This window comes from Melozone crissalis, unplaced genomic scaffold, assembly GCF_028551555.1.
Source record: "Melozone crissalis strain CALT ecotype California unplaced genomic scaffold, PUWL_Pcris_2 ptg000034l_1, whole genome shotgun sequence".
Lineage (NCBI taxonomy): Eukaryota > Metazoa > Chordata > Aves > Passeriformes > Passerellidae > Melozone > Melozone crissalis.
This window is the reverse complement of record NW_026535812.1, coordinates 10717957-10745135: the sequence shown is the minus strand read 5'-3', so window position 1 is coordinate 10745135 and position 27179 is coordinate 10717957. Positions and strand designations below refer to the sequence as shown.

At 39.7% G+C, this 27179-nt stretch overlaps 1 protein-coding gene across 7 annotated transcripts in view; it reads left to right on the top strand.

The window, feature by feature from the left end:
- The window catches only part of SPHKAP (SPHK1 interactor, AKAP domain containing), a 62064-nt gene that overhangs the window by 12222 nt on the left and 22663 nt on the right, over positions 1 to 27179 (top strand). For all 7 annotated transcript variants that reach the window (XM_054282390.1, XM_054282391.1, XM_054282396.1 and 4 more), the window contains 2 exons: positions 5652 to 5754; positions 11475 to 11585. In XM_054282390.1, coding sequence (XP_054138365.1) covers positions 5652 to 5754; positions 11475 to 11585 — 214 coding nt within the window. The remainder of the gene's footprint in view (positions 1 to 5651; positions 5755 to 11474; positions 11586 to 27179) is intronic.

Here is a 27179-nt window from a genome sequence, read left to right as displayed (position 1 = left end):
AGCCATTCTACTAGCATAACAAAGTTCTGTCTAGAATTGGCTTACAGCATCTCAAATCCAGGGGTAGGTGGGGAAAAGGCAGGATGCCTATCAGCTGTGTGCAAAAGCCGGTTTTACATTGGGCTGACTCTCTGTCAGTAAATTACTGACCGTCAAAGGCCACCAGCCCAATCATATGTTTTTCAGCTCCTGAGTGCCAACTCTTTGATTTGATTGTCAGCTCTCTGAACTGAATATATCCTGCCATAGCTACTGAATGTGGAGGAGTTTGTCAGACTTGTACATAAAGTTATTTTAGCCTTAGTAATTCAATCAGTAAACTCAAGAAGGAAGGAATATTTCTAAGTAGATCATAAAAAATGTAGTTAGTTTTTTTTACATTTGTTCTTCAGTAAAACTGTTGCCTGTTCTTTGATAATATTTTAAAAACATGATTTGAAAGAAGGCTGATGATTGCTACTGCTTACAGAGACTTATAGATTTATTTACTGGTTTATTTTGGAGGTCATTCAGGGCTCTCTGGGCATTGTGAAGTGAACCCCAGCATGGATTATCTTTTCTCTGCATCTGTTTTTCATCAGCATGTAGCTTAAGACTTGGTCTTTTGGCAGCTGTATCACTCATAAAAATGAAATGTAAATCAAGAGTACCCAGTAGACACTATGAAATGAGAAATCAGAATATAAAGCATTTAAACTTCTAGTCTTTTTAGTGTGCTCATCTGGAAAACCCAGTCCTGTACCTGTCAGAGTGTACAGACAGTGAAGGGAAATATTCAGTATTTTTGTTTCCCATGAAGCCAATAGCAGCCGTGGGAGACTGAAAAAAGTCTATTAATACCTTACAAGATGCAATCCTGATATTGCCAGTGATTATATTCTGTTCTTGAGTTCCAAATCCATAATAAAATCAGAAAGACATTTGTTAGAGATATTTATAGAGCATCTGTTTGACTAACCATCTGTGCTCTGATTGAAGTATACACATTGTCCAGACTGAATAAAAACCATTTATATGGATTAGAATAGTAACTTTGACACTGTTACATCTAAAGATTTTGCTCCTAGTGACTTTGCTGACCTGTTTACTTGCAAAGGTAAAATTTAAAACTGTAAAATTTGAAAGGTAGAATGAGGAAAAAGTATGACCAGTCTGTCCACTTCAAAAGGCTTTGAAGTTAAGAGATGCTGTTTGAACACTGCATGCCTTTCAAAACTGCTTCTTGCTTAGGGTCTGGATTAAGCTGGCTGCCTCCCTCAGTTGCTTAGTAGCTTTCAGGTTTATTTGGGAGGGTAGAAGTAAGAAGATGCTAAGGTATTTTGCTCTGCTTTCACTTCTCTCATATTTCTATTTCAAAATGGGATGCATCCCTTTTTTGTTGTTCATGATGTTCACTACAGATATTAGCAGAACAACAGAAATGGAGCTCACTATAGCTTGGCATTAATTGCACTGACAAACCTCCCTGTGTTCATTCAGTTTGCTTCCTTCAAGATTATTTTTTTCATGGTTCAGTATGTTTTCTATGTTCAAAATGCCAAGATTAGGAGTCATAATGAAAAGTGAAAAAGCAGCAGGCTGTAATATGATTGATTCAAAAAATATATATGTAATGGTCACTTACTATTTATTGAGATTGCTCCTTAGGAATGATTATTGAACAGCAAGTTTTGGGAAGCTGTTTATGCTTGTTCAAGATGGTAGGAAATTGAAGTTTCAGATACTGTTTCACAAGATTAATTTTCTTTAGTGATAACCTGGGGAATTCTTTAAATTACCTCATCTTAGTTGATGTAGCACCATCTGCCACATCTGCAGAGATAATTATTTTTAGGAGCAGCTGTGGGTTTTTTGATTAAGTCTTGAGTCATCGAGGTCAGTATTTTTGAATTATTTAACATAGGAAAGATGAAGCAATTCGTTTGCATTTTGGACAGTAATACACCATGTGTTATTATTACAGTCAGTGATATAAACCTCACAGTCATTTACCACAGAACTCTAATTTCCAGGAAATTTGTTTGTATTCTTTGTGAGTGCATATAGCTTGTAGGAAAAAAAAGTTATTAGTGACAATTCATGAATCAGTAAGACAGCACCTGGTGGTTAATAAGTGTGGAGACTTCTCTATTAATGTGAATACCAAAGTGAAAATTATGCACTTAACACCAACTCTTAGGTCCAGGTTCCCAACTACAGTTTCAAAAGCTGAATTATAGGTTAGGATCTTTCACACCAAAAGAAAACTCTCAAAATGAGCCATTCCTTAACAGAGATCGATTGCTATGCCTGTGGCTTTTTGTGGTACCTGCAAGTCAGATGAGCACATCTAACACAGATCAGCCTTCTCCATCACATACTAAACAAGGGAGCCAAGAAAACTTGAGAACTGAGACCTAAAAACTCTAGCAGCTTTCTTTATCTTGTAGTGAAAAGGCTCCAATCTGTGCCAGATGTCTTGAAAGTCCAGCACTTGGTGTAAGCTCTTAATGTGAAGTAACGAGCATAGTATGTGAATGCAGAGCTATTGCTTGATGATGAGCTGGCTGCATCTCCGCAAGAGTTTCATTCTGCTTCCTGCTGTTGAGGAACTAATGAGAGCAGAAGCTTCTAAAAGCCAGAATATCTTTTCCCTGGAGAGTTAGTGAAAAATGGGTTTATATTAGTGCCTTTGCTACAGAGCGAGGGTGGCAGAGCTGTATGGCCTGAGGAGGGTCTCTTGAGAAAACACCTGTTGAAAATGAAAGCTTAGGAAGGGTACCCATGGGATAAAGAGAAAAGGGAACTTTGCCCTAACTGAGAGTTGAGATAATAGAAAAAGAGATGTTGAAAAGCCAAATCCACGTTCAGTGTTGGAAGAAAGACCTTTGCCCCTGAAAGTATCTGTGCAGGACCTCATACACTGCACTTCCTGAGTTACAGAAGACTCATTTTTATGGTGCTGAATTCCCAGCCTGCAGCAGCACAGCTGGGTGCTCATTTTCCCCTCAGCTGGCATGCATTGCTGCACGTCTCCTTTGTGTCACACCTAGTCATGGACCTGAGTGACCAGCGAGAGTGGCCAGGGGGGTTTCCCTGTGCTTCTTCTAGAAATCGTGTAGCCATAAACTCAATAAGGAAAAGGCTGTGGAGTCTAAAACTGAATGTAGCTCTCCTATTTTGACACTTCTTTGTTAAAATTTTCTCCATTTCAGCAACTGAACCCTGACTGGTTTAAGCTGTCTGCAAGTGGTGGGAGCCCAGAGCTCCTGTCCCTGGCACAATTCAGGAGCTGAACTGCAGTGCAGCCTGAGAACAGGGATTCTGCTCAGCAGTTACAGAACAAGAGATGTGAACCTAAAAAAGAAGCTCTGAAAGTGCTTCTGAAAGTGTTAGAGATACTTGTAAATGCAGTATCCCTTGTCCTGTGAAACACAGTTGCTGATTTTCCCTGTGCTCCAAGTTATCAGCTGGATGTGAAATACAACTCTTGAGGACTGGGATAGGTGACAAGAGGATTTAGGTTTACTAAATTTTGGGAATACCGAAGGCAGTTGAGTTTCCTGTCTGAACTTTAGTATGAGTGAGTGCCTGGTCTCATTGAAAATATTTAATGGCATTTTACATTTATTTCAATTACCATGTGCTTTTAACAGGGTTTTCTACATTTACAAATGAAAAGTGGGCTTATTTTGAAAAGAACACAGATTTTAAAGGATTAAGAAGCTTTTACAGATCATTTCACTTTCCGCATGACTTGGAGGAGAGCTTTGCTTTGTATGGCCCATGTCATGTGCTACCCCTTGCTGATATACTGTCTAGAGATAGTGCAGATTTGTTTATACTCCAGAATGTAACTCTTCAACTACATTTTCCAGCTATGCTTTAATGTGATATTCTATTTGTACTGTTTAATTAAGTTCTAAAGAAGGCCTTCAGGTAGTTATCAAATTGTTATCTTTGCTGCTGTTAGACTCAACAACACTTCAGGCACTGAAGTTCAATTCCCTGCACACAGTGGAACTGAGAGCAAATAGTCATTAGAAGCCCATCAGCTCCCTGTGGCAGGGCCCTCAGCCTTCCTCTCAGTGAAGAGCAGGAGAAAAGAGTACAACAGGTCTTGTAGTTCAGCCTTGATCTGTAATTTTCTGTCAGATTGCAGAGGTGATGCATCTTATAAAAAGAGGCAGTGCACAGCTTCTGCTAGAAGTGGTGAGTTTTACCTCACCCAAAGGCTGCATCTCAATGTGGACTTATCAAGGAGGATACTTAACTTATATAAGATTTGACCCTCTGAATATGAGATTGCTACTTTAGATGGAGGTAGAAAGCCAGAATTGATTTCATGTGTTTAATTTCCCTCATTTTGTTAAAGAAGTCAGTATAAGAGCTATAAAATGCTGTTTTGCTGTGTCAAATGCCAGAGAAATTACTGCCCAGAAATATTACTGTGTATCTATATCATCTGAACAATGAAGCAGAGTTTTGTAAACAGGCAAAAGTCTTCTTTCTAAATACAAATGATGCTGGTATCTTCCAGAGTATTGAGTGGTAACATACTTTCCAAGTCAATTAATCCTCTGGTCTCTCTTGTGCATCTATATTCAGTCCTCCCATGTATTTCATGAAACTTCCCCCCAGCTAGAAATTAAAAATTCCTAAATTAGTTTTATATTTTTTAATTCACTCTTCTAGTTCCAGTGCATCTAGATACTTTTTTAAATTATTGTGGAATAGCACTACACACGTCAGCAGAATTCTCATTGACACAGTTTTTTACCAGTGGGAATGCATATATTCATGGCTAGTCCTAAGCATTCCAAAGACCCAATCTGAGAAGCAAAACATGACCATGTAGGATAGTTTTCTCTTAGTATGTTCCTGCATAAATAGTCTTTTAGCACATATGGCCTTTAACTGTGATTGTGTCATGACCAGGGGGAGAAGCTGCATTAATCTTGGAACAATGTGATTTTTAATTGATGGAAGATCTGTGAAGACTGGCCTGAACTATTCCAGAAGAAAAGTATGAGGGTTGGTTCTTGCTGTGTATGCAAATAATTTGGCTGGGGGAACTTGGTTTTATGGCTTTGTACTTCACATCTGCACAGTTCCAAAGTAAACATGTTTGTTGTGTACCACTGAATCACAAAACAGAATATGTGCATGATTTAGCTTAGCCCCAAACCTACAGTGTACTGAGCTGTTCCATCTGGATTACAGAATACTGCCTCTGCTGTTGTGTTTTTTACTTTGCAATCACTACCCCTTTTCTTCCTTCCTGGCAGGTAAAAATGCAGCAAATATTCCTGTTGTTTACCAAGCATTTCATTTGCTGCTCCAAGCTGCCTGCTTATGAAAACAAGCTAGTGCCACTTTTTACAGTGGCATTCAAGACAGACAGGTCTCGTTGTAGGCAGTTTATGCTTTCCTCTAGTGTTCAAAAGACATCAGTTTGCTATTTTATATCCAAAAGCTCAAGATAGTCTTCCTAAACGGGAAAATTAGCAATAAATAGACTAGTAGGTAACATCAGCTAGCAGAATACAGACAGCATCTAGTATTCTAAGTTACATCTCTTTACTGACCTGTGTTTTGGTATTACTTGAGTTATTTATGTGGCTGAGTCACTGGAAAGGTTTTTGGGGGCTTGTTTCTTTTTTGTTCTTCAGCAACTTGGAATCTCCACTGATGCGTGAAGTCCCAGAGCGCCAAGGCAGCAGCACAGACAGTTCTGCAAGCAGTTTGGGAAGCTCTGTCACAGCATGTAAGAAGGTAACTTTTAAGTTTATGTTATATTCAAAGTCCAGTATATATACAGCTTTGCTTTTTAGCTTTCAGCTTTAGTGAGGAATACAAAATTTAAGCGATACTTAGAAAAGGTCTGGTCCCAAAATACATTATACATAAATGGGAGGTAAACTCCCATTGAAATTTTCTAATTTACCTCATTATCTGACATTTCATTATATGAAATAAAAGCCATGCATAGCATGAAAACCTTCAGGACTACTTCTCAGTAAATGACAATTTTCTGGGACCCAGACAGCTTTGCTTCCTCAGGTCAATGCAATGGAGGGTCCTTCATGAAAAAAACTTTGATTGGAATGGTTTCTACAAGAAGAGGTGGTATAGACTGCTATTATTGTTTCCTAAAACCAGGTTTATATGTTGTTGTTATTAATTTAATTTAGAGCATTGGGGGGGAGGGGGGGGGAGTGGCACCTGTGTGTGTATGTATGTCATTAGGAGGGGTCAAATGTCATTTTATGCATGTAGCTAATTTCAGTACAACTGTTAATAAAAGGTGAAGACCTTTTATTTCTCCTTCCTAGAAGCTTGTTATGGCAGCACAGTCTGAGGGAAGGGGGCACTACCAGACACTATTGAGGAGGACAGGCTTTCACCTCTCACTCTGCAATAAACCTCAGAGCTCTACTATCTCCCACAGGCATAATTCTAGAGCTGAAAAGATAGCATTCATTTTAAACTTTCACAGTTCATTCAGTCTTCTCATAATTCTGTCTTTTAATAATGCTTTCATGTTGGGTTTGTAGTTTTTTGTTTGTTTGTTTTCTGTAAGAAGAGTGAAGGATAAAACATGTAGATGCTAAAGATTTTTCCTTATGCTGAAAACCTTGCACAGAAAATTTGTTAGATATAATATCATTGATATAAAAAGGGAACTTGATAAGACAGATGTGTATGCTGGGACTGGGCTTTTCTTCCTCACCCCAACATGGCTAAAAGATAAAATGTCAATATTTCTTTCATTTGATCAAAGGGTTCATTTGCAAAATAACAGTTTTTAAAAATACTGCTGACTCATATAGACAGAAAATCTACTGTGTGGGAAAACATCTTAAATTTTCATTTAATCTCAGAGTTATTTAGTTTATATAAGAGTGAAGGAGAGTGGCACAACACTAAGTGCCACCACTGCCTTTACAAAACTCCTGATTGATCACATTCACAAGTATCACTCTCTTTTAAAGGGTAGCCTGTATCACATGAGCTGTTCATTGTAAAACAAGTCAATTTTATGACTGTCAGCACACTAAAAGAAAAGTTATTAACTTCTGACAATACTTCTGACAAACAGCAGGATGTTTTTGGCTTCTTTACACTACTGTCAGAGAAAGTTTACTTTTTGTGTGTGTGTGTGTGGAAAAGGATGAAGAGTTCTCTTTCAGCCTGTGTTAGGTGGTTTTGCAGTTAGATGTGTAATTGGTGGTGGAGTGAAATGCTCTGGGCTCCTGCTGCAAATGAACAGTTTAAACAGTTGACTTGCAGGTTTGAGCAGTTATATTTGGCATGACTGGCTCCTGTCAGGAACCATATGAGATGTAGCCTGTTACTACACAGACCAACCTAAATGAATGCAGGAGATGTGCCCCTTGATATCTCATTTTATTCTGTATATCCCACTTTCCTATCTTTTTTGATGAGTAGTAATTAACCAAAGCAATTAAGATGTTCAGTCACGAAGACGCAGATGTTTCATTTGTGGAGCAGAGCCTTTTTAATGCTGTCTCGGTTTTAGATATTTACTGTATTTTAATGTCTTCTGATCTAAATCAGGGAGCAGGAAGCTGTTACACTAAACTCATATGCAGTATTTTCCTCTGGGAAAGAGTGACTTTTCTAATCCACACTCTGCTAGAGGCTGATTTAGTTCATTGATTCACAACACACTGAGTAATGCTGACGGCTGAGTCTCTAGATGAGAGTGGAAAACTTTTTTTTAGAACCATGAATTACTGCTGATTTCACATTTAGTGCATGATGCAGATTCATCCTGAATTATTTTCTGAGTGTGATGATCCTGCTCCAAACCAGATATACAGCAGTATAGTGTGTGCAGCTGTCACATGAGGATGGTCAATGCATCAAATTCTGCTTTCAGTTTTCAGCTGATAGGAAAAATTCTAACAATGTGTCAGTGGGATTGGCCCTGCACTTGTCTTAATTAAATAAGAATGAAGATAAGTACAAGACAGGAGGATGAAATTTTGGCAAGTGATAGTTTTTGCTATAAAGAGCAGGACTGCAGGCTGACAGCTGAAGGAGAAGAGGGTTCGTTTTCTTGCCCTTTGGTACAGATCACCTCAGTATATTTTGAAAAAAATGCTTAAATGCTTTAATTAGACTTAAAGAAGAAGAATTACCATTTTAAGAATGGCAGTGGTAATATGCTGGTAGAGATACGAAGAGTCCCTGTTCTCACATTGCTTGTGATTAATTAACTAGCTCTGTTAATTTAGATCAACTCCTTCAAGCTTCTACACTTTTGATCACTGCAGTCATATATTATTTTACTATAAGGACTTTGTATGTTCTTTTAAAAGCATGAATATCCAATCAAGTTTTCATGCATGTGCAAACTCCCACTTTGTCTAAACACATGAACCTATTTAACAGGGAGAAGTGCCTTACAATAGCAAGAGGCTGTAAGAAATATTCCATTTATTCTCACCACGTGTCTTTGATCACAACAATACTGTATGTTACCAAAGAAGTATGGCCAAAAGTTCACATGGTGTCTAGAGATACATTTTTGCACAGCAGTTGTGTGTAACCCTACCTGTAACCAGCATTGCAGGGTAGCCCAAATTATCCTTCCTCCACAGAAGTACCAAGGGGAAAGCTCTGAGTCATATCATGTCTATATGGTCCTAATGCAAGAGTTTGTGTTTCATAAGATGGAGTTTAAACTGATCCAAGATTTACCCTTCGCTCCTGCCACCACTGGCTCAAATGTCATCTCCACTCAGACCTGTGTAAAACCAGACCATGTGCAAGGACACCTCTGGCACACATTCCTGCATTCCCCCATCCCCATAGCACTGTCTTTTTGCAGCAGTTTCTGGAGCCTTTCCAAATTACTTTGAGCCAACCTCTGTTCCTTAGGATCTGACCAGCTGACCTCTGCCAACTTATCTACTTGGGGTTACTTAGAAATCACATGCTGTCCCAAACTTCCATGTAGTAATTTCTACCCTGGACTTCACAGTCTGTTATGAAAAGCTATACACAAAAATTAAATGCAATATAAAGCCTTGGAACTCATAAACCACCCTGGAGTGACTCAAGCTTGGCAACCATGACCTGACCTGACCAGACCAAAACATTTATCTTCATCAGTATTTGCTTCCTGATAAAACAATCTCTGAAAGAAAATTAAAGGTACCAAGGATCATTTAACGTCCCACAGGAGAGGTGAAGTGTGGACTGCCCAGCTCATTTCATGGGTTTGTCATGTACAATATACATCTGCTATGATTGAGCTGTTCTGAAATGAGACAAAGTCCTTCTGAGACAAAGATGAGCAGCACCAAGGATATCTGCAGCTTGTTTTGACATGATAAATTTCTGCCTATCACAGTTTCTCAGAAAACAAGTTTTGGGAAAGAAAGATCTAAAGTCATTAAGGTTGAAGAAAAATTCACCATGATCTTTAAGGAAATTAAACAAGATTGCTTGTTACAGCAAAAGCTGTTTGAGCTTAAAGTTTCCTGTGTATACAAAATTATGTTTTAACAAGTTATTAGAACTTCAGCCCTTGAGGATGAGAATGTCTAGAGTCTAATTAAATCTGAAATCATATATAAATATATGTTTATGTGTGGTTTTGTATGTTCAATTCTGTTGTCTTCACAAAGCCTCAGAGAATGGTAATTTTTCAGAAAGAGGAAAACAATGCTCAATTCTAGATTTTACCAACCAGTTCATAATGCTTCAAGATTTGCTCAAAAAAAAAAAAATCCAAAAAAAAACGAAAGCCACACAACAGTTGATTACACTGACAGGAAATTGTTTCTTTGGGATATGGAGAGTATTATTTTCCCTGTCTAGTCTTGGGGTTAGTTATGATGGCAGGAATCTTTTTGCACCGAGATGGGAGGTTATAAAATTTACTGAGTGCAGAGTTGTTGCACTGGTAAACAAGATTAGCTGGCAGCCCCCAAGAAGAGGCTGGTGAAGCATCCATTCTTCTGAGAGCCTTTGGCACTCTCAGAAGAAAGTCTTTGGGTACACTACTTCCCATGAATATTTTTTGAACCTTAAATTTGTATTTTAAAGATCTTTGGAAGAAAACCCATAGCAGGGCTGGTGTACTGAGAAACAACCACAAAGGTGGGAAGTCTCCATGGAGGGCACGAAAAGAGGGGAATGAAGCAGGCCAAGCTCAGGGCCTGTGGTGTTCCCCATTACCTCCTCAACCCTCTCCTGCTGACTTTTATTCAGAAATCAATAAAAGTATAATACAGGGAGTGAAATATTAACTGTGCAACTGACTTTCTACCAGAAAGATAAAAATTAGAGTGGGAGTTAATCTGTGGGTGGTAATAAGCTTACTCCTGGATGCCCCCAAGGATTAGAAACTGTGTCAGCTGGCCAGATGAGCTTTCCGCAGTCATTCATCTTCCCTGAGAAATGAGAAGGACTCACAAGTTATTCTCATTTCTTTTCCAAAGGAAGGGATCTAGGCTTAGAGATCAAGTGTTCTTGAAGTAGCACAAATGTGTGTCAATACAAAACATGCAGTCAGGTAAAGGAAAGTACTGTAAATAGATTTTTCTTTCCCTAGGTATAGCAACAAATTTCTATTTTTAAATATAATTATTTAAAGTCCAAAAATGAGAGTACAGGCTATTTCCAGGTAGTACAAGAATTGCAAGAAGTAAAAATAAAATATACATATATTTCACAAATATACCTCTTAACATTGCTGCCTAGTGAAGATGATAAGCCATAGGAAATGCTCTGTAAGTAGCACCAATGGTGCACCAATATTTTCCCTAGCTGTTTTAAAGATACTAATGGTCCCTCTTTTTCATGGTAGAATATTAGTACAGAGGCAGAAAGTAAAGAATTCAGTTTAATCTAAGCATCAGATTTGCAAACTGGCTTTGCCTCTTTAAAGTCTACAGATCTCTGTAGCCCCATTTTGGTTTTGTTTGAGTGGGGCTGTGGCACAAGCTGTAGGGCTGAGTCAACACAGAGACTCAACACAAAGTTTTGGTCTCAGGGTGCTGACTGACTTCAGGGCTCATTACAGAAGGTCCAAAATACTTCAGCTTCTCAGAAAGCAGAAAAACTTGTTTAAGAAAGAGTTTGGAGCCTAGAAGTGCCAGAAATGAGGCTGCTGGCAGAATGAGCAGTACTGATATACTGTGGAGACAGATACAGTCAGTCATGAAGGCTGCAAGTTGGTGTGCTCTGGTGTAATTGAATAATTAGTTTTTCTAATATGTCTGTTTATCACTTTTATGCAGAACAAAACTAATAGCAATATTTTTCAATATTTCAGAATTTTTCAATTTTTCAAAAATACGGGTCCAAACCAAACAGGCCTGTCTTGTCCATCTTCCCCCCCCAATCCACTTCCCCCAGTTTTGTCAACAAAATTTCCATTTAGTTACAACAACAGGGTTCCAGCCCCCAAAGCACAATAGGGTTATTATTTTAACTATTTTTAACTGTTTTAACAGATTCTCTGCAGTAACAGTCTGCTAGAATCAACAGACTACTGGCTGCAGAATCAGAGGACACCATGCCAAATTGGCTTTCTAGAAGACAAGTCGGAAAGCAGCTGTGCCTCAGTAAGTACTCACTGCCATCTCCTCCTTGAGAGCTCTTTGGATAGGCTGTGGAGCTGACAACAGTGCATGTTAAACCAAAAAAAGTCTGTAATTTCCAGCTTTCTTTTAAAAGGAAATATACAAACTTAAAAACTAAAAATGCAGATTTCTATATAGAGCACATTAATAAAGACTGCTGCAGAGGTTTCCCCATATTTGGCTTTCAGACTTTGGTGGCTCTCTGTGTTTTTTTATGTTCATAATCTGCAACTCACAAGAGAGAAAAATAAGCCAAAGAGAAAATTATTCTGAACCATAACTTGTTAAGTGGCAGGTTGGAAAGAGCAGATGTTTAAAAGGCTGCTCAATGTTCCTGAAGGCAGAGAGACACAATTAAAGAGAAAAAGCTCTTTCCATGTTAGATGAAAGGAAGCTGCTGAAGAACTCATACAGATTTATTTTGCACTTGAAATTAAATTTCAATCTCATTATTGTGGGTTATAATGCGATAAAGATCAGTTTTTGTTTAACAATGTGCATGAAGAAATAGGAATTATGTTGCTTTATAAACTATCTACATGAAACTGGATGGAAATACATGGCTATGTTTTTAATGGTTTTTTACTTGATGGAAGAGTCAGAAGAGCAGATCTTTCCCCAGAATCCTATTGGAATGCTATTCCCTGGTCTCAGTGAGCAAAGTAGGGCTTTAGGAAAGATCAGCTTTATCTCAGGTAAAAGGTTCCCAGCACTGCTTGTGCTTCACACAACCTAAAGACCAGCTGATGGTTCTGCTGGAGCCTGCTGGGATTCCCTCAAGGACAGGGATTTCAGCTCCAGCTGATGAGCCCAGACTGCAGCTGCCAGGAAACTCAGTCTCCATCCATGGACCATTCGTGTCCTGCCCCGGCGACACAGAGTGCCTGAGGGCAGCAGGAGGGACACAGCAGTGTCACTGCAGCCCTGGGATTTAGGAATGTGGCCAGAGGTTATTGGGCTTAACTCAGTCATACCCAGCGCTGCTCTATCACAAGACAGAGTGAGCAAAATACAACACCTAGTCCCAGTGTGCAAGTGAGCAACCCTACAAGGTGAGAACCTGAACACATCCTCAACCAGAGCAGGTTCCTCAGGCAGATAACCAGTGGTATCCTCGTTTTTTCACATAGGAAGGGATTGTTTTGAATGTAAAACATACTGACTGTAGTCACTTCATTTTACTATTTAGTACTTAATATCCTAAAAATTAGGCTTATTTTCTCAGAGGAAATTACTACCTCAAATAATAATATAAGAATTAATTCTGGCTTGCTTTTTTACCTGTTGAGCTTTTGACTTTTTGCTTAATTTTCTGTAGAATCTTAGAGGAAATTATATTTATCTCTGATAGGTTGGGCATACCAAGCAAAGATAAATTGTTGTAGAAAGATTATGCCATGCTAGCGTCCTTATTTCAGGCAACCTTTTCTGATTTTGCCATGCTGTCTGTTTTAAAAGGTTAAAGTACCTTAAGGAGCTTTTTTGTCTACACTAATATTATAAGTGTTTTTTTCCTCTTTGGAGAATATTTGTCTAATTGGTAAACATTTCATTAAGCTTACTTCAGTTAACAGTGGTACTGTTTAGCAGCAGTTTACCACTGAGATTAGGATACATAGTTTCCTGTTAATATAATCAGGTAGTATTTTGAAAGTAGTTTAATTATAGATGTCTTGTTTTGTTAGTTTGTACTAAATGAGAACTTAATCAAAATCCACCTAATAGAATGAGAATGCATAAGATCCACATGGTAATGTATAAATGCAATTAAAATTTCTGTAATGTGACATTCTTCTTACCCTCGTGGAGTGACCTCATAAAAGTAGTTTCACATAAAAATAGATACTTTTTCTTACTCCAGTATTGCCAGCTTTCTTTCTCTGGATCGATAACAAATCTTTCCTGCTTTGGACATGCTTTGATGAAGACCTTATTGGAAAAGAGAAAACTAATAGATACTTTGTCCCTAATTTCTCTGCAAATATCTAGATTAATTACCAGTGCTGAATATTTGTGGTTGGCTCATGTTAGTACAAGTTAAGAAATCTAAATTCTTGCTTAATTAGATGACTTATAGTTCTCTTCTAGCATTGGACCATCCTAAAGCACAGTCTCTTCATCTTGCACACAGAAATGTCAATGATGACTTTATCTTAGCAGTTGGTAAGATTTAACACTTTTCTTTGCAATTCTTTTACAGTGTCTCCATATTTAAGGTGGTATTGCCACACTGCTGAAGATGTATCTTAATTTTCTTTTAGTAATTCTTCATGAACGTAGTCATTAAACTGTTATTTAGGAAAAGAGCAGGATACAAAACTAAATTAAGGAAAAAAAAAATGGTCCTACAAGATATTTGACACTCATTTGGTTCAAGATGCTTATAAGTGAATTTTCAAGATATTCTCTGACCTTTCATGCTCCAGGCCAGCAAAAAGCCATTAGAAATTATATTTACACTGAAAAAAAAAAAATTCTCTCAAAATGGACCCAGGCTCCAATGATCTCCCCGCAAAATCTTCACACCCCACTGCTCTTTGCATGCCCATCCTGTCCCAACACAGACAGGGAGAAAGACATTCCCACTGCACACAGCCTAACAGAGAACTGTCCTGGAGAACCACTGATGCAGGCAGGCAGAACCTCTCCTTCCCAAGCAGTGTGCCTTTGTGAGAGGGGCAGTGGATTTCCAGACTGGCAGAAATCCTGCAAACTTCCTGGCAAATATCTTGGAGAAGCAGAAGCTACACCCCTAAATGGCAATATGGAAGGTGGAAAATACCTGCCTTTCAATTAAAACAAAGCACTTAGAAACAGTGCTCATTGCTTACTTTAGCATAAGAAGATAACACTTTTTAAAGAGTCAGGATGTGACAAGGGCTCATTTTAAATTGTTTTATATCTCCTTAAAGCTCAGAAACAAACTGGATTTGCTGGCAGATGGATGAGAGAACAGTTTCAATAAAGTGTTAAAGGTTTTGAAACATTCTTGAAATAGTCCAGCAGCTTTTCCATTTGCAAGTGCTCCTACTCTGTAACTACAAAAATGCTCACTCCAGAACGCTCCACACAGGGATGTAAGTAATGCAGGCAGAGGGACAGGACAAGGACAGCAGCCCAAACTTCAGTCAAATTCAGCCCTGGTTAAACACCCTCCTGTCTAATTGTTGGCTGCTCTCCTGTGCCCCTGTGCCATGGGCACTTTTTGGGAAGTGGTCTGATGGTGATGGTGGAAGCACAAAGGAGAGTGGAGGACAGCGTGACTGGGGGGGTGGGACAGTGGAGGCAGCACAGCCACTGAGTGGGCTAATGCCACATGGAAAAACCCTAATCCATCTGCAGCACAGAAGGAGGAAGAGTTACAGTTTAGGGTTAGTTAAATTGGTTGGTTTAGTGCAGGAGAACATACCCAGCCTCGGAGACAAACTTGAGCTTTGCAAAGAAGGGAAGCAATGCGTACCTAGGTGAGTGACAAGTGAGAGAGAAACTAGATTGTTACCAAACCAAGCAGGTGATGTGATGATGGACCACATGGCCTGTGGTGTCTCTATTAGCTGATATAGTGAAGAATGTCCTTTTGCTATCAGAGTGGCTGGATTCTCAGAACTGGCTGCTTGCCTTGCAATCACATGGCTTTGCTGTCCTAACCAGGTATTTCAGCATTTTCACTTTCATTGCAGTTTGGCCATCAACCTTTCAAACAACTTCAGGAGGAGGTTAAGGATGCCCTTATGCACTAATTTGAGCTGGTCAAATCAGGGCTTCTGTGGTCTCAATTCCTCCTCCAGCTCCTGCTTCATCTCATTTACTGCCCTGGCATTTGTACAAATGTGCAGTAAATCAATTCAGAGAGAAAAGTAACTATGAAATTAAGAAATTAGTTTTTCTAGCCAAGTCTTCCTTGAATCATCTCACCATATTGTCAGATAAATGCCATTGCTCACTCAAGGAGTGGAACAAAAACATCCAGGAAACAGCTACCACAAATTATTCCAAACTGAATGATAACATATGCAGGAAGGAAAAATCTTTGGCAAGGTGTATTTTGATGAAATAAAGGACAGCAGTTTTCACTTGAAATAAAGTATATTATGAGTGGTTTCATTCTTTTCTTCACCCAAGTGTTTTTAAAGATAGGGCACTATGTATCTTTGGATGTTTAGGTAGAAATACACAGATTTTTTTTTCATCAGTCTTTGATACTAGATTACTTCCAGGTAACTTGCTAACAATAGTGCAGACACTGTGTCAGGGACATTTTCTATCCCTTAGTCAGGGTCCATTTATCCAATGTGTTCTTCAAAGTGTCCAAAGAATGAGAGCATGCCCTCACTGAAGAGTGATGGTGTAGTCTTAAAGGGGCTCAGAAAGAAGGATTATTCCCCAGGCTAATACTAGTCAGCAAGGCTTTTTACACAGGCAAATACAGAAGTTTAATCTTGAGTCCAAAAGGAGGAGTTTTTTGTTTGTTGGCTTGTTTTAAAACAAAGCCATGGATGTTCCTGAATAGTGACCATGCACAGCTGAAACAGGTGCTTTGTTTCATTGTGTTTGAATGAAGTTTTACATTTGCTAGCAAACATAGCAAAGCCCTGTTTTACATTTGCTAGCAAACATAGCAAAGCCCTAAAACCACCAGACCTATGTACTAAGACCTTTTTCCTCCCTCATGAGATTGCTTGCACACCTCAGCACTATGTCACAGACAGGGAATTACAAGGCTGTTTATTTTACCTTTCACTCCATAATTACTCAACCATCTTCAGGAACAGCACTGTCTCTTTCAGAAATCAAAATCCATCCATTGCTTTCCAGATCTAAACCATAATTACTGGGGATATTTTTAGGCTTAAGTCTCATCTTCCTATTCAGCTTGACGATACCTTAATTACATCCTGCCAAGGTGCAGGAACCAACAGCAGCAGGCTAAATCCTGGCATTGAGTTGTAGTCCTGTCTCAGGCATGTGTGGGTGTTCATGCTGCTGTGGTAAGGAACTGAACCTTCCAGAGAGCCCCCCCTGGCTTGCACAGGGAAACAAAACCCCTCCTCTCCAGCAATTGCTCTCTGCCTTATGGAGCACAGTGCAGGCAGACTGAGCACTCACTTCAAAGACCACTGAAAAGATTACTTGCATAATCTGTAAAATATGTTTCTCTTTCTGCTCTTGTACATACTTGGCTCTGAAAAATATATCTTCACGTATGAGCTAATGTTAAGACAGAATTCAAATATGCTCTTAAAGGGTCGCATTTCCACATTTTCAGTACCACACATGTACCATACAGCAGTCAAATTCATAGCCTCATGAATTTCAGAGTGTGAAAGGTTGACAATAGATTTTCTTCTCTTTCCTGTAACTTTAGACTTGAGACACTCTTTAATCATCTGTCTAGATATGCCATCTTCTTTCCTGTCCCTCTGTGACAGTCTCACAGTGCAGTGGTTTTCTATCTGTCCTTAAGAGAAGCAGATGCTTAACCTTACTCTGACAAAGCTGTAAATAAGCACTGGGGGATCAGGCGTGGTATTGCAGCTGTATCCTCTCCAGCATTCCACTCTGGCATATTCTCCACGACCTGCTTTATCAAGAAATGAGATTCTTGTGCTACCTCCAGAGTGGACATCTGTGACTGTGCTGCTGTTACAACCACAGTCTCTCTCTAACATAAATTGCAGGCTGAGGTTTGCAGAAATTTGTTAAACATTAGGTATACAGGGCACTGGAGAGAGGAGATGGTGCATGTGGCATAAATATTTATTGGAATATTTTCTCTAAGTCTTAAGTGGCAATTAATTACATCAAACCCAAAGGAATAAGCTTTAATGGGAAGAAAATATTCACAGCTGTTTTTGAAGCAGTGGCTTATGAAGAGATAACTCAGGAAGATTCATTAATGCAGTCCAGCCATTAAAGTAGGGATAGGCTCTAAAATATCAAGAACCAAAAATCCACCAAGTCATTTGAGATAAGCACCTTCTGAAGAATAATTTGGACTAAATTTCAAATTCATTACTGCTAAAAATGGTAGAAGGAGAGCAGTATAACATATCCTTCTGACAACATACAAGGTGTACCAGAAAGAGAATTGTGGCTGGGCTGGGGAGACAAGGGAGAGTCATGTCAGGACCTTATTTAGGTGAATTTGAGTGACTCGCAGGAGATGCACTGAGCTGCCTGCTTTTGGAAACATTCTCTTAGGGCCTGCAAGGAGAGTGGTTGGAACCCTCATGTCATGGTACATAGCAGTTGTGCAGCTCACAGGAGAGGTTTTTACATGGAGACTGAAGGGAGTAATGTGGCTTTTGTCACCATCCCAATGAAAATATAGGGCAAGAATGGAAGACTTCCTCCACTCACAGCTAGAGATGGAAATTGCCTCTCTCTAATCATGCAAAGGACCATACAACAGAAGGAAGGCTCAGAGCTTCAAGTTGATGTTTCCCCAACCTGCCTTGAATCCTGTTGTAATTTTGGGCAGAGAAACTGCCAGGAGAGCACCATGGTCCTACTCTGACACAAATGGATTTTTTGATGGCAGCCTGATCTGACTTTGGTGAGATAAGGAAGGTACTGCTGTATCCCACTGAGGGATACCTGCCATGAAGCCTTTGGAGTTATTTGTAGTACAGAAGATGGGCCTGAGCTGCTTCATACTCTGAGGTTATCACTGTGTGCTGGGCTGGAGGCAATTTTCTTCGCAGTGGCTGGTGTGGAGCTATATTCTGTATTTCTGCTGAACACAGGGAATAAACAGAGAAATGTTTTTGCTATTCCTGAGCAGGGCTTGTGTGCTGCCCCCAGCAGTGAGTTCACTGGGGTGCACAGCAGGCTGGGACAGCAGACCCCAGCTGGCCCAAGGGATGTCCCATAGATGTGACATCCTGCTCAGCACAAGGAGAAAAGGGGGCACAGAAATTCTCCCACCTGTATGATACTGCTACCTCACATTTTCATTCATGCAAATCCTTTTGCAAGTAGCTACAGGGCATATCTAGTACTTCCAAACTAATATTTTAATTTCTACATTTCACAGCTGGTTCCTCTGCCAGAATCATTTTGGCAAGCATGGAAATTAATGTGTGACAAGCATTGCATCCAAATGCTAATGGATGATTAGCTCTGTCTTCCAGAAACTTTTTTTTTAATTCTGAGTCACTATCAGGCTATTTCAAACACCTCATATAAGACATATTCTAGCTCAAGATCCTCTTTAACCATTTAAATATAAAAGGTCAAATTTTACTGTGCATGGAGGAGAGAGCTACATCTCTTATACCATTCCCAGTCTCCTATCTACTATAACTGTGCATTCTGCATATTAGTGATAGCTGCTAATGACCCCAAAAAGAAGTGATGAGAGCCAATGGCAGTGAAAACAAGTCACCAGAATTTGTTCAGTGGAGGAAAGGAAATTGTAATCCAAAAACAAATACCCACAACAGAAAAGCAACAACTGGCAATTTTTTGTTTCCTTATTTCTTATAATATCATAGATATTCACAAAATTATATAAGTCCTTAAAGCACTATATACTATATACATTATATATACACTACTTCAGTAGATACTTGTCTGTATGCTCAGGAAAAGGAGACACTTTTTAGGAGTTACCCAAGACAGCATACCAATTTAATAGCAAGAAATGAAACAAAATCTTTCCTGCTTCCCAAAACTACTCTGAGGTGGAGTAATAGGAGGCAAAATAATAGTAATGATTAAAAAAAGTGGGAGAACACTGAAGGAACATTCTGAAGAATATTACCTGAAACCCACACATTTCAGCTGGTAGTTTGTTAATGGTTGAGATCTCTCTTTCCCAGAAATTATAGGAAAGTGTCTTTTCCATTACATGCTTTATAATGGCAGTGTCACACGCCTCACTGCTCTGCATGAAGGCATTTTAAAGCCTCCTATAAAACCAGAAGGAAGATGAATGAAGATGACACGTTGGGCATTATGAAACCATATGCAAAAGAAAGTCACGTGCACATCCCTGCTTCAGCTAATCCTCATTTCCTCGTCATTAGTGCCTGTGTGTGACTGCACAGTGATGTATTTACATAGCTGAGGAATGTGAGAGTGTGCCTGAGTGGGTGCAGGAGCTGTGTGCCCCAGGCAGGGTGTCTGAGGGCTCTGCTGCAGCTCAGGCTGCTCTGGCTGTGGCAGCAGAGCCCTTGTTTATCACACAGATAAACACAGGGGCCCCATGGCAGGGTGAGAACTTGAAGAGCATTCCAGGGTGGATGTTCTTCTGCACAGCTTTGTGCTCTCAGCATGAACCTTGGCTTGCACTGTGGGTTGCACCTAACTGCAGCTGAGTGTTTGCCAAAGGTGATCTCCAAAGAGCTTCTGCCAGGACCTTGCACAGACAAAGGGTGTTTCAGTGTGCCCTGAAAGATGCTCTGCAACTGTCCATACAACAGCTCCAAGTTCAAGAACAAACAGAAATCACCACACATTTCAGTGTCACTGAAATGACCACAAACACCACTCCTTACAGTACTGCAGGAATCTAGCACAGGCTGAGATTTCCAGCTCCTTTTCCAAAAAGATCCAATTCAATCCTCAAGTAGATGCCAAGATTTCTCACCACTTTGGTCTTCTGCAAAGAGACTGGGAACTACAGAAGCCCAGCCTTTAATCATCACTGTCAGAGTTCTTTCTGTAGGATGAGTCTAGACCTGCAGATTTAAGATGACCGTGAAGAAGGCAGATGTTTTCCTGGTAGAAGCTTGTCTAGGGAAGAAGTTCAGACCAGAATACCTTTCTGATTCCCAGCTTTACTATTTCAGATGCAAGAAATGGAAAGCTAGAAGATTCTTGTTGTACTTCAGGGGTTTGCTCTAAACCCCTCAGAAATGTTATTCAGGTATTTTTTCCTCCATCTGTGTATGCAACTAAGTACAGAGAACAAACAACTTTTTTTTCTTTTTTATTTCAGAGCTTAAAATGGTAATGATAAAGTTAATAACCCAACTGACTCATGGACAGATCTTTATTTCTGTCAGCTGCTATGTAATTTAGTACAAAAACATCTGTGATTACAGCAGCTCCATGATCTGGCTCTGAGAATGCAGGGCATGTGAGAATGAATGAGTGTGCAGAAGTAACAGGTACTTCTGTCTGACACACAGGGACTGGGGATGGATTCAATAATTCTGACGTTATGGACACTTCCTCCAGATTGCAGCAGATGTTTAATTGAGATATTCCATGCTCTTTTAAACTGACAGTATGAAAATGTGGGTAGTCATATTTTTAAAGTAATTTTTCTAGGTATCTGGGAAGAGTTAGAATCAAATCCACCAAAATTAATTTTCCCAGTTAAAATCACTTTATTTACTGTGAGAGTGTAAAGAATTTCCCCATTTACTTCTTGAACAGTGTATTTGAGTAAGCAATGTCCTTCCAAAGCTACACATCTACCCTGCACCCTTTTTGGTTTTTAGTTCTCTCAAAGCTTGAGGAATTCTGTGAGAGGAAATTATTTAGCTTTACTATTTCATACTGGATTCTGAAACTCAGTAAAGCAGATCTCAACTGAGGAATCACCTAAATCTGTTCAAAAATTCATGTGGCAAAACATTCTCCCAAAGCAGCTTTGGGTTTGTGTGAATAAAAATAATTTGACAAACTAGTTGAATTATATTTAAATTAGTTTAAGTTTTTTTTAAAGAATCAAGAGAACACCTAGGATTACAGCCTCTGTAAAAATGCATGATTAGAGTTTCTGGTTGCCTGTTTACCAACAGGAATAATTTCAGGCTCAAGGGAAATAGTCACTTTTGAGCTCACTGGATGCTATCTGTCTAATTTGACAATAGGCCAGAGGTTCCAGAGCCAGAGTTCCTACAGGTTTCATGAATACAGATGAAACTGAGAAATTGTAAGGGTGTGAACTCAAACCTTCCTTATACCACAGAGAAACCAGACAGAGCTGCACTTTATTAAAGTCTACTGAGAGCAAAGTGGCAGAGCTTCCATGTCAACATGCTGAAAAGTTAACCTTAAGATGCTAATACACAGATAAGCAGACTTTTCCAATCTCAGCAGGCTGACAGCCAGCTGTTTTCCAGACTGATTCATAAGCACAAGAACCTGTACCATTCCTTCTTTTTCAAGTAATCTTGCTGCCTCAGAGCTCTACCTATTTATAACCTGTCCAACAGCTGGGGCAGAGCTGCCCTGCAATCTGTAGAGCATGCATGAGCAGACAGATGATGTGCACACCTACTGCAGCAGAAACAGGGGGCAGTCCCAAATGGTTTGGTTAAAAATGACAGAAACCATCACTGTCACCAAACTGTATCCATCACAAAGCTGTAATTTCTGTTGCTTGTAACAGTGGACAGCTGTAGGTGGATATTTTGTATGCTGAATGTAAATTCTCTTAATGGAAGGATGAAACAATCCTTTTTAAGGGGAGAGAACATGAGGTCTTGGTTTAAAAATGTAATTTTATGAGGCAGGAAGCAAGAAGAAGGAGTGAGGCCAGGATGGGCCCAGTGAAGAAAAGGAAGAGCTGAGGAAATTATCCAGAGCAGTTAGATTTTACGGTCCTAATTTCTTATAGTGCATATTTAACAAACGACTGAGCTCAATCAAAAGCTATCATCAGACCTGTGTGCTTCCTTCCTTCTCAGCCCATCCTCTGAAAAGCAGAGAACTTGCAGAATGATCTGCTTTCAGTAAAGAATCTTTTAATCAGAAAAGACACAGAGCCTGTTTTTCTTCTAGAGACAACAGTTTCTCATCTACTGGATACAGTCCTGAAATCCCTTCACAGAAAGCTTTGAGTAGAGATTTATCAGGAAGGGTTTCATAACGTGTGGCAACCACGGAGCTGCTGCTTTTCCCTGCTGTCCTGAAAGATGCCGCCTCCCCATTCCTTCTTCCCCCAGTGTAGTCCAGAACAAAAGGCACCTAAGCCTGGGAGACTGCAAAATAAATACAGCAGCCCTGCCCCAGTGTGTGAAAAACAGGACAGAAATTACATACATGGTCTGAACTATGATGCATACTAACATTTTACTTAAAAAGATGGGGGGGACCATATTATGTATTATAATGTTACTCTAATAATGTACTCTAATTATAAGTATAATTAGAGTAGTGGAGGCCAAAAAGAAGAACTAGCTCAGTTTAAAAACTCAAACCCAAATAGACTGTTCCAATCATGGGTGTTTTAGCTGCTGATCTGACAGCCTGTATCAGCTGTGTAATGCACAATTGACTCTGTCTGCTGATAGCTCCACTCCCACCTTGGTAATACCTGCCCATCCGGACCCCCCAGAGACCCAGGGCAGGTGGAATTTGAGTCCAATCAATCTCACAGTCACTGCTATGGAGTATTTTCACATGACATCTTTGTTTAGCAAAACCATTTGCATTTTTTAATTAGGCTCAGCCACATTGACTTCCTCATCTTTCTCAAGGACTGAAAAATCCTGTAGAGCACCACAGAATGGATTGCTGTGCACAGATAAGCAGAGTGGATTTAAGTACTTATAACGCTTTAATCTTGTTTTGTGCTTCTAAGTGTCATACAAATGTCTTTGAGAAAAATAATTGATTTTTATAGTAGTTTAGAGCAATACTGTACCAAATAAAAGTACCTAGGTGTGTTAAAGAAAACATTAAGCAAATACTCAACTGTCCCAGAAATCTGAGCATTCATTTAGTACTGTACCATCAATGTTCTCCTTTCTGAAAACCAAACATCATCATAATTTCCTTGCTTCAGTTGCTTATAGGATTAAAGAATTCATCTCTTTGGCTTTGGAGACTGCAGGCAGTTGTATTTCTTGGCTTACCAAAACCAGCCTGGGCAGAGACTGCCAAGACAATCAGAGTTTGGGGCTCGAGGGAGTCAGTCTTTCACCTTGGTTTCATTGTTAAATAGCTTGGTTTTAGAAACCATTAAATATTTTATACTCTTTGGTGCATCTGGGACAGTGTTCTTAGCCAGTGATGGTTTCAGTCATTTTAAACAAAACCTTTTGGGACTGACCTCTCTTTCTGATGAGTTATTTAGCAGAGTCTGGCCTATAATTAACCACAACAGTTAAAACTTTACTGCATTTTGGCAATTTAAAGTTTCAACTGTTTCTATGAAATCTTTTCCCTGGAAGTGTCTAAAATTCAAAAATGCTGTTTTATGAACTTTTGTCTTTTTCCTTCTGGAGCAGCCTGGTCACTGGTGCATTGCTGTATTTCAGTGTCAGGCCCACCCTGCTGAGCAGGAGCTCAGAGGCAGGAGAAGGATAAAGGTGCAGGACTGGCTCCTGAGCAACCCCAAACTGATTTCAGGCTATTATTTTGCTCATGAAAAAAATTCTCCTTTAAATACCACCTCTTGCAACAGTCTGATGGAACCATAATTTTTCCATACCAACAATTTTCAAATACAGGAAATGGAAAAAGTCAAGATTGACTTGAGCAAAGCTAAATGATGGTATCAATTATGGTTTATTGGTTTATATTTATCATTTTTTTTATTTGGACTGGCCTTCAAATCAGATCTGTTAACTGTCACAGTTATACTATCTAGTCCTCTGAGATTCTATTTAACATTTAAATGGGTACAGAAAGAAAGAAAATAAATAAGCATAATAAGACCTATCAAAAAAATGAAGAAGATTAATGCAGGCATATAAGGTTTTACAGAAATGTACATTAACTCTTTAATCTTGCACAGGCAATAATACGTTCTATTCATTCTGCAGTGAATACTCCTTTTGATGCCACTCTATAAATAAAAGTGGTGACAGAAAAACAACTAACTTTGTAAAGGTAATGAGAGAGAAAAAAGGGTAGAAATATCAGGCTGGCTATTGCTCCTGGCCTTGATGGGTGCAAAGTCATTTCTGTGAAGGAAATTTTACACTCAACATGTGCATATTCATTGGGGCAGTCACAGAGTGGTTGATAGCGACATTCCCATCAAATGCAGTGAATCTGCCCAAGATTCACTGAGCAAATGAATCTTTGCCCACATTCATTTGGGCAATGAATCTTCAGACATTTGGGATGTCTGGAGATGCAATGCAGGGAGACTTCTACTCTCTGAAGCCTGAGTCAGAGGGAAAACCTGACTGCAGCTTTTCAGCACATGAATCCGAACTATATTGTAGCATTTATACTGAGAGTTGGAGCCAGAGACCTCAGGTATCAGTTATGAAAGTTTTCTTTTAGTAAATAATTGCGGTGAAGTGACCAAAGCCACAAGCTTCCAAAAAGAGTTTGCAATCATCCTCCTTTCACACAAGTCCTACCACACCTAGATGGTTAAAAATTAATAGTGTCTTCAAAACTATTTTTCTGTTTCCTTGTTAGCTAATGGATGATCTTATGTGACATTTTAGAATATTTCTTTAGAAACCATCATTTCACAGCTATTTGGTTTTTTATCTTTCTAAAAAAATGATACTTGAAACTCTATTGGGATCACAAGATTTAAGAAATTGCAGTTTTAAAGAACAGAGAGGTCAGTGATTAGGGGACCTTACAGACAGTACACATAAATATCTACACACACACTTATATCTATATATCACAAGAAGTCCAGGCGGTTTTATTTAGCCATCACATTAGCATAAATAAGACAAGTGAAAATAAATGCAAAGTTCTATTTGGGAGCTTTGCAGATCAGCATCAAAACAAATGCTCCTGTCACACAAACTGCCTGTATGGGTACAATCTGCTGGAAAAGGCATTTTGTGCTATCCTAATATAAGTCAGAAATATATGAGTGATTCTGGTCATTTTCAAAGAGACAAAGCTCACAGCAAGTTTCTAGACAGAATCTGGCATGTTGCCACTCCTTTGATATTTTCTGTGGGTTACAGTTTACTTTGGCTCACAAGTACAGAGTAAAACAATATTTTTTCCTCGGGCTTTCACTGACTTCAGCTCCTGAGGGAGCCCATCGTGCAGCTGTAGGTTCTCTGAAATAGTCACCATTCCAGTGAGCAATGCCTTGGAGCAGCTCTATTCTGATATTGTGCTGTGGGGAAATTACAGTGATCTAATCTTTCTAAAGCCAGGAGACTCAGACTTAAGTCTAATAGAAGTTTAGAGCAACTGTATTTTTTTTCTACTTTACAGAGATGAAATTAGGATGAGAATAGGTTCAGAATTTCAAATCTGCCATCCTATCACAGAGTTATTGCTAAGAGCAAAAATTATTGTGGTCAAAGATTCCATTAAATCCTTAAAACAACTGTCACAGCAATCACAGTTGATGTAAAATTCAGTCACCCTCTTCACAAACTGCACCTTCACAATCCTACATTTAAAAAGGGATAAAGTGTTTAGAATAATAGTGTATAAGGAACAGCACACACCCTGAGAATAAACAATCCCTGCCCAAAAATATGGAGGAGAAACCGCATGGAAATAAAATGCCAAGCCTCTAGTATTTCAAAGGATAATGCTAAATAATAATTAGAAATCACTGCACTGGTGTAGGGTGCATGTCCCTCCCAAGCAGCGAGGCAAGATGCAAGAAGCACAGCAGGGTAATTTAAAAGTGACATTGGGGAGCTGCATACCTGTTCCAAACCAGGACAGAGAGGACCCAGCTGGCTGTCCTGACACACAGCTGCCTCTGCTCCTGCCACTGCACTCTGCTCAGCAGCAGATGGGGACATTTAAAGGGAACACAACCATGGGGGAAGCTCAGACTGGGAGGGGCAGCACCTGATCCTGCCTTCCCTGCTCTGGAGCTGCACTTGCTGCTGCAGCTCTCTGCCGCGAGGGCTGCATTCCCAGCAGCACTTGAACTGGCTTTTTACATAAAACTGCCTTCAGCCTTGGGCTCAGCAGGTGCTCACCTTCTCATATCCCACAGTTCGTCCTGCACATCCTCAGGTTTGGGCATTTACACTGCTTTAACTTGGCACCCAGGAACTGCCTGCTCAGAACCACTTTCTCCTGAGATCTCTCCTGGGGCTAATTACCTTTTTCACTTCTGTTTGTAGGAAATTAGACATGAGTTTTATGGGCAGACAGCAGAGCAGTCCCAAACCAGTTGTTCTCTCTAAGTGTCTTGTGGGGTGTCTGAATTGGCACCTGGCATGAGTTGACTGATTCCCATGCCTCATCCTGACTCAGTGATGTGTCAGGAAGAGGATGGGAAAGGCAGAACAGCACAGACCTGGGAGATTAAAACTCTATAAACTCATTTTCAAGACATCATTTACATCCTGAAATACCAACCAGGACAGCACAGAACATGGAGAGTTCCACACAGTTCTGGTGCAAATCCAACCATCTGCACAGACATTTAGCCTGTGCTGAGGTGTGTGGCACCAAACCCAGCCTGCTGGGGACACCGAGGCCAAAGCTGGGGATCAGGTGGATGGGGCAGTGGTGGCGAGACAGGGATGAAACACTTTGTGTCACCTGCATACATTCCTGCTACCACTTTAATAGTCTATTAAACTGTGTTGTCCTAATCCAGCTATTGATGGATTAGAAACTAAGAAACTCTGCTTGGGAGAGTCCTTTAGGTTACAGAGTCACAGGCGAAAATGGCAGAAAATGGCAGAAACACAGTGCTCTGATTCTACA